The sequence below is a fragment of the Myzus persicae genome, unplaced genomic scaffold, assembly GCF_001856785.1.
Source record: "Myzus persicae strain clone G006 unplaced genomic scaffold, MPER_G0061.0, whole genome shotgun sequence".
Classification (NCBI taxonomy): domain Eukaryota; kingdom Metazoa; phylum Arthropoda; class Insecta; order Hemiptera; family Aphididae; genus Myzus; species Myzus persicae.
In genome coordinates this window covers 154078-171789 of record NW_019104189.1, presented here as the reverse complement: position 1 = coordinate 171789, position 17712 = coordinate 154078, and the positions used below count along the sequence as shown (strand labels likewise).

At 30.5% G+C, this 17712-nt stretch overlaps 1 protein-coding gene across 2 annotated transcripts in view; it reads right to left on the bottom strand.

Annotated features, from left to right (window-relative positions):
* Positions 1 to 6953: 6953 nt before the first annotated feature.
* Positions 6954 to 17712, bottom strand: part of LOC111039785 — a 64169-nt gene continuing 53410 nt past the window's right edge. For both annotated transcript variants that reach the window (XM_022323416.1, XM_022323415.1), the window contains exons 3-19: positions 15934 to 16195; positions 15411 to 15693; positions 15215 to 15342; positions 14874 to 15160; positions 14739 to 14815; positions 14497 to 14669; positions 14265 to 14402; positions 11791 to 14201; positions 11637 to 11721; positions 11424 to 11543; positions 11249 to 11353; positions 10836 to 10977; positions 10018 to 10277; positions 9806 to 9956; positions 9449 to 9723; positions 9065 to 9198; positions 6954 to 7847 (exon numbers count right to left, since the gene is read on the bottom strand). In XM_022323416.1, coding sequence (XP_022179108.1) covers positions 7680 to 7847; positions 9065 to 9198; positions 9449 to 9723; positions 9806 to 9956; positions 10018 to 10277; positions 10836 to 10977; positions 11249 to 11353; positions 11424 to 11543; positions 11637 to 11721; positions 11791 to 14201; positions 14265 to 14402; positions 14497 to 14669; positions 14739 to 14815; positions 14874 to 15160; positions 15215 to 15342; positions 15411 to 15693; positions 15934 to 16135 — 5139 coding nt within the window. In that variant the 5' untranslated portion in view covers positions 16136 to 16195 and the 3' untranslated portion in view covers positions 6954 to 7679. The remainder of the gene's footprint in view (positions 7848 to 9064; positions 9199 to 9448; positions 9724 to 9805; positions 9957 to 10017; positions 10278 to 10835; positions 10978 to 11248; positions 11354 to 11423; positions 11544 to 11636; positions 11722 to 11790; positions 14202 to 14264; positions 14403 to 14496; positions 14670 to 14738; positions 14816 to 14873; positions 15161 to 15214; positions 15343 to 15410; positions 15694 to 15933; positions 16196 to 17712) is intronic.

Sequence of the window (17712 nt, the reverse complement as noted above, 5' to 3'; positions counted from 1 at the left end):
AATCTGTATTGTATTCATCTTTCAGTATTTTTCAAATTACGTAGGTGCCTACCCAAATAATATTATTGTAAGATTTAGGTCATAGTTACTACTTACTATGAAATGACGTTTAGAGTGATATGTTATAAATTATATTTAAATCGCATAAAGTTTATTATATTTTAACTTATAGTAGACAAATATACAAATTCTTTCGAAGATAAACCCTACACAATAAATGTCTATTATATAAAATTTTTATTGAAAAACAATTTTCATTTATAAGTTGAATATATTTTTTATTCATCTTTTCTCGAGAGGGCTTGAAATATTATTGGAGGGGTCTTAGCATACCTTATTTGCGCCATACATATATAAGTCAAGCGAACTACTCGTGGCATATTGGAAGTAGAAAGAGAGAGAAGGGTAGGATAGAGACCTAGTGGGTGTAGCGGTTATATTATGTTGAAAATATTTTCCCGCCACTGATGCCATTATGCGCATTACTCATACAATAAAAACATAATATACCTATACATGCATGGTGTATAATGTATATAATGATTACAGAGGAATTCACCCAATCACCAATCACACTCATCGCTCTTTTATCTTTTAAAAGTGTATTCAAATGCTGTTTTTTGAATATTTAAGTAGGTATACCTATTTTAAGTTCATATTTTCAAATAGTTACAATATTTATGGAATTTAAGGTGCATTTTGTTGGATTGATATAATGTTCTTTTTTTTAATGAAGACTACCTTTTTGTGTTTCGTATTGACTGTAGAATTAATGAGATGGTGATTTTTTTAACATTTGGATGCATCTAAATAAAAATTCGAATAAGTAGGTCGTTTATAAGTTATAACACTTTATGTACTAATAAAGAAGTTCATAATAATAGTTTTACAAAATATGAAATTGTAATACATTTATTTTAATTTCTGTAATTTTATCAAATTGCATCATTATTTCATCATTTAAAATCATCATAGCCTATTTAATAACTCAAAATCTACTCGTTCAAATTTTGATAACACATGCAAACATTTTTAAAGAAATATTATCTCCTTAACAATTTATATTAAAATCGTGAGAATTCAATTTAAAAAAAGTTTATACTGCAGGACACTCCTTAAATTATATAAAAGATTTGAATATTTTAAATTATGGTCCTTAAGTAGGTGTACTTAAGAATTCCAAACATCAGAATTTGAATACATTAAATATTAAAGGAAATTCTTGGTAAATGACCCTGAATGTATATTATTGTATGCACGTAATGGTAGCAGTGTTAGAGGTATTATATTTTCAGCACACAACCGATAGGCATCTTTTCCACACTCCACATCATAACCACTTCACGTATATTAGAGTTAAAACCGTATCAGTATTCACGGTATACATATCATGGTATTTAGAAGTTCTCCATCTGAATGAATATATTTTTTTTAAACATAAAATAGGTTCTTTGATTTTACCCAAAATATATGATCATCATATCGGCGTCTATCGACTATCATCATTCGAGCTATGGATTTATTACCCAATTTAATGAGTAATGATTGATAAACCAATAAGTTATGTGAAACTATTATTGAATTAAATTTATGTATTAATTTAATGGTTTGTACGATTATTATTGATTTGCGTTGCATATTATTGTTTAAAACTTTTACTTTTAATTTTTTGTCCGGGTGGGTGGGGGGGGTGGGGGGAGGACTCGAGGGGAAACGTCCTAGATTCACATATTATTTACAGTTTCGGCCGGTTACCTAAGTTCGTCGACACGGCGCGAGCGCGAGACGAGGGAGATTAATCTGTTACACATTTTCCTTTTCGGCATGACGTCACTGTCTGAACGCGTGACGTCATTGGCTTTTGACCCACGATTCCCGGCGGCGTGCTGTGTGCATATATCGACTTAAAGCTGTGTCCCGCTGACCGCCGCTGCCGGCACTTATACTCAAAACCCTTAATTTATAAGCGTTCTGCCTTTTGCTGCTGCATTCCGTCACTAACTGCATCACTACGATAATGTGTAAGGTTGCAACGTACCTAGAGGCTACAATATATATCAAAAATGCAATATATTCCCTTAATAAGTATAAAAACGCATAACATTACCAAAAAGCATATCGACCCGTTACAATGAGGTACAATATTTCATAAATACGAACTTAAATCTTAATATAATTAATTGAATGAAAAACAAAAATTGTACCATTATATTGACTAGGTATATTATTATTTGACCTGAATCAAATTTCTGTAAAAAAAAGCAGCGTATTAGCAAAATAAAAATAAATGCAGATGTATCAAGTGTGAGTCCTAATTATCAGCATCACAAGTGGCATTAAGACGGCGAGTAAGTGGTTTACGGGAAATTGATAAATACCTATATATTACGTAAATGTATGCAAACTATCTAATTTTCCTAATGTTGTATTTCTGTAAACAATTTTACTGGCCGTAAAATCACCCATTGTAAAATATAAAATGAGTGTAAAATAGGTGTAAATAAGTTGTCAATATTATTCATGCAAAGAGCTACTATGAATAATATAAGTAACAGGTGCGTCCTACCTTTTTTGAGTTCCTAAAGCATATTCTTCGGGAGACGGGGAAGCGGGTTTGTCAGTACAAAGGTGATTTGGACTCGTTTTGACAGAATTGTGTTGCACAACGCACTTGCTGAATGTGGCATAAAAATGGTTGATTTTAATTGAAATTCTTGACTGGGAAATCATAGCACTGCACAGTATAACACCCATTGAAACGCAATATATAACCTTTCTGATCGCAACGAGAAAAGGTTCGATCATAGGTAAAAATGTAAAATCGTAGTGAATCGGACGATGGCAAGATGAATGCAGATAAAACTAGTGGTAACGACCTACCTATAGGTTGTGGAAAGATTGATGACCAATGAAAAATATCGCTGTTACCGTTTGCCGCTCTGCACCGAGAATACCTATACCGTAAAGTTAAAATTCCACTATTCATACACGTGTTCAGAATATTCATATTATTCTCCAAATTATATAAATATTTTCTATAAAATTGTTCTGATAAAGGTCCTTAAACGATTTTAGTCATTAATAATGAACGTAAACACAAGGTGAATAGTTTAATATTTAACAATTATTTGGTATATTATGGTCAAGTCTTATGTGTTATTCACACGGGCATGGCTTAAACGCCTTAAACGGTAGACGGAACACTGTGATTATGGAATAGTAGGTAGGCTTCAACACTGATGATGACCTCAGGCTCGACCAGTGGCGCAACTTGACCTCTAAACGCGGGGGCTAAATCTGTGAATGCATCACAGTGGGGGGCAAAGCCCCTCACACCTCCCTGCATCTAAATCTACAATACTTGATAAATCAAAACTTTAAAATACATAACGCACTTCACATAAATAAAAGAAAAGAAATTAATAGTACTCTTTTTTATGACAATATCAATAACATATTGGTACATTTTAATTTCATAATCTTGTTAATAAATAACTAAGATATCATATATTTTAAATCAGCATAATTTTTCAGGGTTTCATGCAGTATTTATTCAAAATAGTTTCGGTATTAAGCTGATTTATTAAATCTTTTTTCAATACTCAGCAAGACAGAAAAGATAAATTAGTAAACCTTTGCTGAAGCATGCTTGATCTTAGCCAGTTTACTATCCGCCACATTGTCGAAAAACTTCGCTCACAAGTAGCAAAGCTTACCGGAATTGTAATTGAAATTTACAAAAGTTTGAATACATTTTCATTTTTAATCATTAATGTATAAAGATTAAAAATTATATAATAAAGATTTACCCATTAAAACGTTATTATACAACTCATGCGGCCATGCGGGTTCATCAGTAATATTGCAGTCCACCGCAGTATACATAATATATTTAGTATAATATACTATATAGTGCTCTTTGATGCGACCTATTTTCCATTTTTTAGCTAAAAATAGCTCGTAAGCATTATATTATTTTCTCCGTATAATGTATACCATATCGTTAATGGTTCAACAATTACAGGAATATCCGAATATGGAATGAATTATATTACATGGCTTACGACCAAATAATTAGACATTTTTCAGGGAATTTTCGATAATTTAAAAACATAAAATTCAAGGAATTTCAGTAAAATTATAAAAGTTGGATATAAAAAAACAAGGGGCGCTAAAAAAACCTTTTTGCACCCCCCTAGTTGCACCACGGAGCTCGGCGGTTGCCTCCGACTTAACATAATTTATTGGTGAAATCTTATGAGGTTCTAAATCCATACTGTCTAGAATTACCACAATGGTAATCATAACAGAGCGATATTTTATATCCGTCATTCTTATAACACTGGCTGTAGTGGCCGTTTTAGCCATGATGGATTTCTCCATTTTCACATTATTCAGGTCTCTTCGTAGGTATCTTAAGTATTGGCGTTGAGTCAAAATGTCGACCTTGAATCCCAATATTTAACAAACCGTTAAATCGTTTTAGGTCTCCTGAATATAGAATTTTGTAGTGCTGAAACAAGTCTTGATCTCCACGGCGCAACGACAAGTGTAGCGGGCTGGTACCGAATTGGTTCCCGAACTCCAACCCCACGAGCCAAATTGGTTCCCGTTTGTGTACGCACTTTTCCTTCTCAATTTACAGGCTTAGGACTGTCAACTTAAAAGTAGGCTTGGTTAAAAATGTGTGTTAAGATTACAGTCTAGTTACAATTTTAATTTTTAATTTTTAATAATTGGTACAAAATATAAATGTACACTTACCGATAATTTGCTAAACTTCCAATACAACAATAATATATTGCCATCGTATTGTATATTATACTATAGACGACACTACTATAGTGAAGGTACATTTATATTTTATACTATCTAATTTATATTTTGTACCAATTATTAAAAATTAAAAATTAAAATTTTAACTAGACTGTAATTTTAACACACGTTTTTAAAAAAGCCTACTTTTAAGTTAACAGTCCTAAGACTGTATTCTGTAAAATTGAGAAGGAAAATGTGCGTACATATCTCAGCTTAATAAAATACCTTTTTCAAACGGGAGCTAATTCGGTTGCTCCGGTGTAGCGCCCAGCTGAGATGCTGTAACGGTCGGAGGACTTGTGAATTTTTATAAACCATAACACCATGATGGATAGCATATCAGGGTTGTTGTCGAAAACAATAACATTTTATTGTTAAATATAATGCGATATTGCTAGTTAGTTAAAAATGTGCTTAGAATAGAATTACTTTAGCAATTCCTGGAAACGTACCATTAAAGTACGGCTTATTCACATATATAACATAGTCCATTTATAGTACTAATACGATAATAACGTTCATATACAAAAAACAACTGCAAGGGCGTTGGCTGAATTGTGGAACCTTTGGTACATTAAAAAAGGAAGGGGGACACCACTTATAATAAACCAGTCCGCAACACAGCATATTGTATTATTGAGATGTACCATCATAGCCGTCGAGTCCTTAGCACCTTCGTGTCACACACGACTTGTAGTACATACAAATACATTTTAACTTGTGTTTTTTTTAAATAAACAACCATTTTCCATTTACTGTTGGAATTAGTCTTGAATTAATTAAAACTCTAAATCATCTGGATCTACGTCTGAGCCACACGCAGCAATGCACAAAGTAATTTATTTATTATTCACCGGTTTCTTGTAGAAATATACAGTTTCATACACCTCTGCGGCCGTTAATTAGAAATAAAAATGTACTGTACTTATATAATAATTATACAGCGGGGTCACACTATGACTTCACGATAGCTATACTTTCACATTGTCATGACGGTGTTGCAGGTTTCTAACACCCTCAAATCCCTCAGGGGTAAAATTATCCTAGGATATTTTACTTGTTTACGTAAAGTTAACTTTAGAGAAAATGACAAACTTACAAAGGCATAACTTCGAAACTAATCCAACAGCCAAATTCTGACTTCAATATCATTTTCAGTACCTATACCTAACTATAAGTTAAGAAAAAAAGAACTTTAAAAAATAATTCTGATTGAGTACCAATATTCCCGATTTTTAGTTTCATATACAGTTAACCTTATAAAATATGTTACTGCATATGAGCATGTATATGAATATAATATATAGGATTGTTTTTAAGTATACACATGAAAAATTTGGTTTAATGCCTATGTATGCTCTGTGCCATTCAGTTGTTGATGGCTAGCCTGTCCACACGTTGTTCATATTCTGATGAACATCGTGATATATCTTTTTTATTTGTACAACATAGAAATACAAAAGAAATAAATTCGTATGTTATAATTATTAATATATTATATCCACAATATACTTCAATTTAGATTAAAACAAATTATTTTTAAATTTCTAATATAATAATAATTACTAAGCTTTAATGAAATTTAATGATTAATACAATTAAAAAATTTAATTAGTAATATTATTTTTACTTAAACGGGAAAAATTTTGCACGCGCACGAAACTGTGTGGTCTGATACCTTGTGCGTCACCAAAAGTAATAAACATATTTGAGAATTGCAATATTTGCGTACAATACGGTTGTTATTATTAAAATGGAGTCTTTCACTTAAAGTCTTATTATCTATTATTCAAAAAAAGCGATACTGATAACTAATAAATATAGATAAAAATATAACCTTTTTTCATAATATGGTAACGACAAAATATCAAATACATTAGATCATTCCATAAAATCGACTAAACCAAATAGTATATGGAAATCAAATTTATTTTATTTTAAATCATACAATTAATACAATATATCTATTTAATATTAATATTGAGTATAATATTTATAGTAAAATCCAACCAATATTGGTATAGTTCTGTATAATATATTAATATGTATTATTTTATGATCATACATAATATAATATGTACATCAAAACGTTGATACATAAAAATATCAAACTTTAAAACAAATCACATCACTTATAAAATAATAATATATTAAAATATAATATTCTTGAGCACAACTACAAAAATGTTATAATAATTACAAACAAGTATAAAAGATATAATTTTGGGATTTAACGAGCGTTTACGTCGATGAGACCGTTGCACGACTGACATACAGTCGTTTAAACGAAACTAAATGAAGCTTATAATATTATGATCGCGTGTCCAACACACGAAACAATGTAAACGGTCGACCGAAGGAACATGTTCGTATATATTATTATACTGGTTAATAATATAAAATACAAAATAATAATAATAATAATAATAATAATAAATGGACGGATAATATTTTACAGACATGAATAATATTCCTATAAATCAATATGGCAACTCGCTATTTACTCGTGTCAAAAACATGCCGCATTATAAAAGCCTATGAATTTAAATATTAATTAACCGTATACATATAATATACCGTATAATTAGATAAGTTTACATGATTAATTTCTCTTAAAACATAAGTAAAAAAAAAAAAAATTAAAAGTAGGTACTTAAAATATCAAATACATTATAATATAATATTATATGAATATAATATCCCTTTTAAAAAAGTATACATAACGACGCTTTAGATAATATAACGGCCGTCGTTTAATAGATTTTCGTTTCATTATTATTATTAAATACTTTTGCAAATATTAAAATGTTAATTATTTAGTTCCGTATGGGGGGGGGGGGGGGGCTGACCGAGAGAACATGTTAAACACCAAATGCTATTGTGTTCTCTATCCACGGTACAGATTCTACGATTGCGTTGTAAAGCGATGGTTTTGATGATCGGCCGTAACCACCCCGGTAACTGAGCATGCCTTGTACCTGCCACAATCCATTTTCCGCCAAACACATTAATGGTGATCCAATTTCCATCTGTAAAATGGCAACGATATTTTATAATTCAACGGGAAACAAAAAAAAATATATCAAAATGATTATGGTAAATGTAACAAAAAAATTAATTATGTCCTTGATATATTTTAATGAGCGAATGAGCGACATACATGTTATCATTGTACAAGGTTTTTGTGTACATTCTATTATTTCATAAATGTAAAATGTATAACAAAACTAAATTTAAATCACAAATTCGCACATAATATTACTATAAACAGTAATCATTCAGATACCACAGATGCTTTGATTTCAACAAGTTCAAGAGTCTTTTGAAACACAGAGGTAGAATATTTAACAGGAATGAGCATTAAGATATTTTATTTAATTAAAAAATAAAAATGAATGAGGATATTATATGAAATTGATGAAGGTTCTGTTTTTTTTATTTTTTGTAGTCAGATTAATATATTAAAACTGTACAAATTAAAGAAGGTTTAAAATTTTTTTCCAGAGCACTTAGTTTGTTAAATTAATATTTCTTTGTAATATTATTTATTGTCAAAAAAGATGTTGACTGAGCGAAGCCATTAACATTAAATCAATATTTTTATTTTTATTGAGCAATAAAAATAATAATACAAATAAATTATAATACTGATGTAAACTTGAATTATAATTTTATATTAGTTACAAACTCAATTATATAATTGAAAATATATATGTATTAGTATAAATAACTAATAAATATGTACTCAAATTTTGAAATAATGGAAGATAGTCGTAATCGCATTATAATTTTGTGAAACAGTAGGCATTTAAATAATTTTAATATTTTAGTACATTTTAAAACCATTGTAATTTATTTATTTATCCATATTATTTAAAAAAAAATGTATTCCTACAATTGATATTATTAAAAATATGTAAAAACTGTATCACCTATACCAATCTACTGTTATAGTAATCAGTTCATGAATGGTCTGGTTGAATAATAATTATATTTTTTTAATATGATATACCTTATACCTAATCTTATGTAATATGTAAGATTGATTTTTGACCATCTCAAATGTTTGAGCTAAATATTATACTTATTTTACTATACATTCGTACCTTCTGATACATACGCGTTTTACATTATACAATACACGCTAGTCATCAATATAATATTTTTACCAAAAACACTGTACCTACAGACCTACAGTTAGTTGTTAGTTTATTAATATTATTTAAATTGTGATGGTAACACTTACATTACTGGCTTCCATTTCTCCCGAAGCAACGCAGATTTCCTTTTCTGTTAGGAAACCATTATAGTGTTTAGTTGAGTTGCACAAATCTGTTTGCATTAATGGTTCAGACAAATAGCGTGAAAACTGTTTGAAAACTGTAATTATAAAAAATAATATGTTTTTTATTTTAATATCAATGAATACTCGTGTTTATAAAAATGCATCTAAGACTGAACAGTTCTTAAAATCTTTTTACGGAATGTACTGAAATATATTATGATATAATTATTTTTGCTATTTAATATTTTAATAATTTTAAAATGTGCAATTTATAACACTGTAATAACTGTACTGATTTCTGTAATAACATAGTTTAGGGAATAACTAGTTATATACAATACACACCTCCTGGAGACTCATAAGACCAACTGGCAGTGACACATGGTTGTTTGTTATCAACAACTTGTTCGGGTAAACAAATTGTATTTACTTCGTCTGATAAATCATACGGTATGCTAAGTTCTACTAATACCGAGTCGTTGAAATAATGTAATTTTTCGAATTTTACTCCAGGATGACTAATTATCCTAGAAACCGATCTTTTTGTTAAATTCTGTTCATTCGCTACTCGAGATTTGCTTGAAACCGCTTCCCATTGTTCAGGAGATAGAGATTCATCGCTAAAATAATAAGAATACACATTTTAAGATTAAATAATTAAACTATTATTTTTTTTTGGTTTTAACAGAAATATGTACTAACATAGAATGTACACAGCTATAAGACGATAGTATCCAATTCCGTTTTACAAGACTAGATGTACATGACTTATGGGTTTTTGTGTTATGAAGGTAGACAACTGAAGGCCACATTTCCATTGATAGTGGATCTTTGCCTCCAAAATCTCCACACACTAAAAAATAGGGTAACATTTTCAATACAAAAAATTAAATCCATACAAAATAAAGACGTACGGTGCTTAGAAGAACACTTGATTTCCACAGTCTCACAAGATGTCGACGCTGGTTCAAGATATCCCGTCAAACTCTTAGAACTATTTAAAGTTGAGTTATCTCTTAACTTAAGATAACCTACAACGTTTTCGGTAGAGTTTTCATTTGCTCGGAAATTAGTTGTTTTTGTTTCAGTAAATCCAAGACTTTGACACACAAAGTTGCTCCAGGTGTCTGTCCAATTATCACTACATACTTTCATGGCGACTTCGCTTTCTTTTCTGTTATTAAACATAAATGGTTTATATATAATATAGTTAAGTTAGGCAAGTACCTATTACTATTTTTAAGTCAAGTACTAATTATTTCGAGTCAAGTTGTGTTCAAAAGTCAAGTACTAGAATAAGGTCGAGTTGTCGAAAAAGGTCGAGTACTCAAAAATCGTCTCGATTACTCGAATAACTAACCTTACTCGAAAAGGCGAGTACTCGTAAATTGCTAGAGTAGGTATTTTAAATTACATGAATACTAGCTAATAGGTATAGAACAATTAACAATTGCATTTATTATTTTTATTTTTTCAATAAAATATTGGAGTAGGTACTCGATTTTAGATGAGTATTGTTGAGTACTCGATTTAAATCAAGTACTCGTGTTTACTGGTACAAAAAAAATGATGCCGATTTAAGTCGAGTATTTGATACTTTAATACTTGACTCATAAATTTTTTTAAATACAAGTACTCAAACTAACTATAATATAATATTCTTATTGCTGTTTGTATATAATATTTATAACATATTAATATTCAATTATATACAAATCTACAGAATACATACTTTGCGAAAAGTTGAGCTCCATCGAGTTGGACACATTGCCATTCATCACTTCGGTCTGTGCACTGTGCTATATTGTCACAAACTTGGTTTTTAGGAATACATTCTGACCCCGTATTACACTTAAATTGGTCGGAATTACATTCTAAAAATAAACCATGAAAAGTATTAATGCTTTATATTCGATCTAATTTTTCTGATTGTATTCCTTTGTGAGAACGAGAAGAGGTCCTACTTATTAATCAACATTAACATTTAAAATAAAATTTGAAATATTATGTACACAATCGCATTAGATAGATAATTATTTTTCAGCTGTTCTTTTAATGAAACTTCGCCCATTTCTAAGGTTTAATATAAGTAACTAGTAATAAGACTGCATAATTACGATTAACATAATATAACAATCAACATACCACAATTTTGTTCGTCTTCGCCTCCGGTACAATCATTTACTCCATTGCACCGTAAGGTACTCGATATGCAATAACTGTTAGAACATTGATACCCATCACAAGTACCTAAAATGAGAAATTATAAAAATTTCATAATTTAATATTTGTATTATGTTTGCATTATAAATAGTATTACTATTGCATTGTAGCTCATCTGAATGGTCATTACAATCAGATTTTCCATCACAAAAATAGGATAATGGTAAACATTGTCCACCAGTACATTGTTTTTCGTCATTGGTACACTTCCATAAATCTATTATATAATCAATAACATATTAAATATATATATTTTATTGTGACTTTAAATAGTGTAAAAATAAAAAAATTATGTATATTGTACACGAACCACAAGACTGTTCATCACTGCCATCTTCGCATTCCATTATGTTATTGCAGACCAGATTTCTTTGTAGACATTCTCCACTTTTACACTGTTAAAGACAAATATTGATTAATTATGATGTTATAGTCAACTAATTAATGAATTATACTCTTATTACCTGGAAATTTCCAGAACAAGCATTTTCAGCACAGTCATATTCATCTGAGTTGTCAGTACAATCTTTATTTGTATCACATCTTGACGACATTTTTATACAATATGAGCCGTCCTTGGTAGTACCGTTTATACACTGGAATTGTCCTTCTTCACATTTGTTTGAATTTAATAATTCTGGCATCATATCTATGGAATCTGATTTATTATTTTTTTTGTTTTCTTTTTCTGTTTTGGTTTTGTTTCTCTTTGTAAATCCACTATCAGAAAGATAAAATTCAGGATTTTTAGATGTCTTTTTATCTTTTTTTTTTGACTCTGGTTTTTGGTATAAATCTAAGGCACTCATATTATCATTTTCATTAACAACATCTGAAAAGTTTGATTCACCCGAGTGTGTGATAATTTGATCTATCGTATCTTGTTCATCAGGTGAACTATTTTCATTGAAATTGTCAATATTACTTTGGGTAGATGTACTTACGACATCAACATTGGTTAAATTAGTTATCTGATCTTCCAGAGATGTTAGAGACTGTAACTTTTTAGTAGGGTCAGGTATACTTGTTTTTTCCAAAGTTATCAAATCATCTGAATGCTTTTTTTCTGAGGAATTTGGATCTGTTGAGATATGCAATGGATTAATTACTTCTTGATTATTAGTTGAAGCCATAGTGGTCATATCAATAAATTCGGTAACATGTTCGCTCGTAATATTTTCCAATTCTTTAATAGATAAATTCATATCTTCTTTCATGGTTGTACCTTCATCTATAGTTGGAATGGTCAGGTCTGAAATAGTTAGTTCTGGAATTTCGGTTATTTCTTCAATTGGACTTTTACTGTGGGATTCCGATATTAAATCAATAGTAGATTTATTTTCGGATTTTAATTCCATTTGTTCAAAACCTAAAGATTCTGTCTTCATTTCCTCTTCCGCAGATCCATTTTCTTTTTCTGTTACTTCCAAATCACTGGGCAATTTAGGAATACCTGAAATTACAGATGCAGACGTAGTCAACCAATTTTCGGTAATCGATGGAACTGTACTGGATTCTTCTGGATCATTCAAATCAACATTTCCTAACAATTCAGAACTTTCTTTGGGTTTAGAATTGTCTTTAGACGGTAACTCAGTTTTCGTTTCAAATTCAGACTCTGTTGATACAGTATAAGTCATTTCAGGTTTGATTTCATGACTGAATACTTCTTCTGAATGTGATTTTGCTTCTCTATCAGATTGGTCCATATTTAAAATTGATGTCTCTGTTGAAGAACTTGAAAATGGTTTATTATTTTGCTCCGCGAGATCTGAGTCAGAACTTATATCTACGTCTGATAATGATTCAAAAGTGTCAATTGAACTTGATTTTGAGTCTGGTTCTGCACTAGGTTCCGGTTCCGGTTTGGTGTCTGGTTCAATTTTTGTGAACATTTCTGATTCTGATTTTATTTTTTGTTCTGGACTTTCTGGCTGATTTGACTTCACTTCGGATTCAGGTTTTACACTAGAAACAGAAGTTGGCTCCGGTTCAGCTTTAACTTCTGGTTCTGAACTAGGCTCAGGTTCAGCTTTGACTTCAAGTACAGAACTTGGCTCGGGTTCAGCTTTTACTTCAGGTGTAGAACTTGGCTCTGGTTCAGCTTTCACTTCTGGTTCTGAGCTAGGCTCAGGTTCAGCTTTGACTTCAGGTACAGAACTTGGCTCGGGTTCAGCTTTTACTTCAGGTATAGAACTTGGCTCTGGTTCAGATTTGACTTCAGGTAATGATGAACTTGGTTCTGGTTCAGCTTTGACTTCTGGTTCCGAACTAGGCTCTGGTTCAGATTTAACTTCGAGTACTGAACTTGGTTCTGGTTCAGCTTTCACTTCTGGTTCTGAACTAGGCTCAGGTTCAGCTTTGACTTCTGGTTCTGAACTAGGCTCCGGTGCTGCTTTGACTTCTGGTTCTGAGCTAGGCTCCGGTGCTGCTTTGACTTCTGGTTCTGAATTAGGCTCTGGTTCAGATTTTACTTCAGATACTGAACTTGGCTTCGATTCTGCTTTCACTTCGGGTTCTGGGCTAGGATCAGATTCTGCAACGATTTCAGGTTCTAAACTTGATTTTGGTTCTGGTTCTACTTCAGGTACTGAACTTGGCTCCGGTTCAGTCTCCATTTCTGGTTTAAAATTAGGTTTTTGTTCATCTTTGACTTCAGGTACTGGACTTGGCTCTGGTTCAGATTTCAATTCAGGTTCTGAGCTAGGATCATGCTTTGAACTTGGTTCAGGCTCTGCTTCCGATTTTTGTTCAGGTACCAAACTAGGTTCAAGTTCCGAAAAAGAATCATATTCGGACTTAGTGTCAAAGCTGTCTTCTTCATTATGTTTATTATCATTATCGTTAATATCATCTATATTATCATGGTTACCATCTAAAAAAAAATACATATTTATTTAAAGATTTTAAACACATTTAATTGTTTATAAACACTTACTAATTCGCTTGCAGTCTTTCATATTTTCACTTATTGTAAGTTCAGATGGACACGAACATACAAATTCTAAACTTGTATAATCGTAAGAACAGTAATGGGAACATTTTCCGTTATCGGTTTTGCATTTATCCATAACAACTATAAATATTATATTATACGTAATTGAAATATTATATTATTTATAAAAAATAAGATAACTACTATTAACTAGGTAGTGTTTGCCTTTACTTACGATCTGAGCGCAATCTATGGATAGGAACTCTATAATTGTATAAAAATCCATTAGTCTCCCGTAAATAACTATCTAATCGAGTGTTAAGAGTTACTGCATCAATGAGATCTTGTGGTTCATTATCATCTTTATATTCCCATCCTATTCTATATTTAGCTACTACACTTCCAGAACTATAAAATTAATGAATAGTAAGTTAATTCAAGTCCTATTTAAATCTATAATGAATCAACAATACTTACGAAAATTCAATGACTTTAATATGTACATCATCAGTAACACTATTCAACGGTTGTTTTTTAAAAAGAGCATTTTTTAGCTGAAAGCATATGAAATATTATTGTAAAAATAAAATTTTTAATTTAACGATAAATTACCTCGGTTTCGATTGAACTAGCTAATGTTTTAAATTCTGAAGACGATTTGTTTGCTAAGTCAGGAGTGAATTGCATATTGTCAATAACAATTTCACCTTGTACTGTTCTAGGAAGGTAAACTCCCGACATATCGGTGGTTGGAGGGCTAAATGGACTCGAACTTTCTACACTAGGAGGTGGGCTGACTGATGAGAAATGTCCAAGGTGATTACCAAAACCAGCAATTTTCTCATTCTCCATGAAATTCCGACTCTCCACTGCGGTTTCGTTGTTGAATATTATACCGGCTAAAAAAACGAGGAATTAATCTTTAATTTGTAATTTAAATCGATTTTACTTACTTGACGCTAAAATCGCGACGATGACAGCAGCAGCCAATAAGACTAAGCCAAACACCCAACAAATAAATGGTTTTTTAGACTGGTTCATATCTCGTTTATCTTTGGTTACATACAATTTTTCTCCACCCCTGCAATAAATCAAATTAATTAGAATTAATTTATTAGAATTAATTTATTATTTATGAAAAACACTAACCTTATGTATTTTTTATGTTCATTCACCGGGATAAAATAGTCATCGTAAGTATCATTCATATTGACAGCTGTTTCTTTTTTTTTCGTGGGAACTCCATTTTCTTTGCCATTAATGCTTTTGCCGAATGGTTTCATATTAATTAATTCTAAATTCACAGCTTCAGCCATTTTATCCTTTTCTTGATTAACGGTACCATTATGCCCGTTAGATATAGGTTTTGGTACGTCAGTTTTATCAGTCTCAAAGCTCGGGTTATCAATACCCGTGCGAGGTGTTTCCATTTCTATAAAAAGTAAAAATACATACCATATTTATATCATATCTCCTTATGGATAATATTATATGTCAATATTTAAATACATATAATTCAATAAAATATTTGTTTTGAATTATGGGCTGAGGATATGGTCTTTAACTGCGATAATCTTGTAAAATCGGAATTAAATTACTTGTAAATTGGGAACATCAAACAATATAGTTCGACATTTTTCATTAATTGAATAATAATTGTATACAACAATACCTTTGGAAAAGTCGGGAACGTCTATAATGAGTTTAGCGTCGCCAGCAGATGATTCTGTGTTAGAATTGTCCAAACCACTGTCGGCATTGGACGAGGACGGTGGCGACACTCTATGGTTGGCAACCGTCCGGTCACCGTCGTATAAGGTGGTCACAGAGTTCTCTTGCATGAATTTAGTGTCACCGCCACTGGTTGTCGACATGTCCCCGTAGTCTCCGTAACCACTCAGATTTCCACAGACACTACTACTACCATGTCAAATCTGTAAAATTTATTTGAGATTAATAACTGATTTGGGAACAATTATTTTTTATTTGGAAACAAGCTTAGTAATTGTAATTGGTATAATATATGTATAATATAATATTATTGCAAACTATAGGAGAGCTTTATTATCATATTTATATTGGGTTTTATATACGCAAATTTTAACTTCGAGTGTGGTCTATATGACACCCCATTTGTACCTATATAACTATACAAAACCAGTGAAAGGTGCTTCATATCTAAAAGAGTTATGCCAGAGATTAGTTAAATAAATTGGAGAGGAAAGAGAAAGCTTACAAAGTAGAATATATGCAATAATTATTTGCCTTTGGTAGTTTTTTTTTAAATGGTAATATTAATATACAACTAGATAACCCTGCTTTAACTAAATATTTAAAATGCTTTTAAGTTTTGAATTTGACCTTCTTAATCAGTTATAATATGTAAATTACATTCTCTGTATTGAAAAATATCATTATTATAAATATATGTTAAGATAATTAATTAAGATTGTTGGTATCTAATACCAACAGGTATAATATATCGAAAATTTAACAAAGTTACAATTTTTTTATAAGTTTTAAAATATTAATTCATAACATTTTAAATTTTAACATCATACAATATTCTGTTTGATAACATTACAAGATTTGATGTAAGCTGTTACCACAGAAACCTAAGAATCTGAAAAATAGTAAAGTATGCTTTTTTTATAGACATTTCAAGTTAAAATTTCGAGAAAATTGGATATAAATAATAATAATAATTATGTTGTTGTAATTCAAAATATATTTTTCGTAGGAACTTGAAATTTTTAACCACTTCGTATATTTACGTATTATTCACATACTGACAGACGGTCTCCCCTTATTAGAATCGTTTTTTACCGGATATTCGTATGCAATTATTTATCATTGAATACTTGAATCCAAATTTAACACATCCAATACCGTAACTTCTTTAAATGTTAGGTTAATTTTAATTCTTCTTTAAATTCTTTTAACATAACGCAGTAGGTATAATATTATTTGAAATCTAAGAAAATAATATTTGAATTTCTTAAAACAATTAAAACGAATTTAGTTTTTTCAATGTATAATATTCTATACGGACTTATGTATGAATATATTCATACTATAATTGCTATATCTTAAATGGAGACAAAATAGTCCTGTTAATAAGCTAAATATAGAACCCGTATAGAAAGCTGTCCACCAGATAAGACATAAAACAACTGAAGACGTTTCGGGATATTGCAGATCGTTGTATGAGTGGACAGTGGATATATATAGTTTTCATGATGATTTGTAAATAGACTAGCAACTACTTTTCATAAATCGAAGAACCGCAATCCAAATAATATAAATGAGATATCTTTCCGGTGCTATAAACTCAAATAAATAATATACCTACTTTTATATTTATTTTTGTCATCTATATAAAAATAACTAGTTATGTGGGATTTTCTTAAACCGAGGGATAATTTTTGACTAAATGAGGTCAAAAGTACAT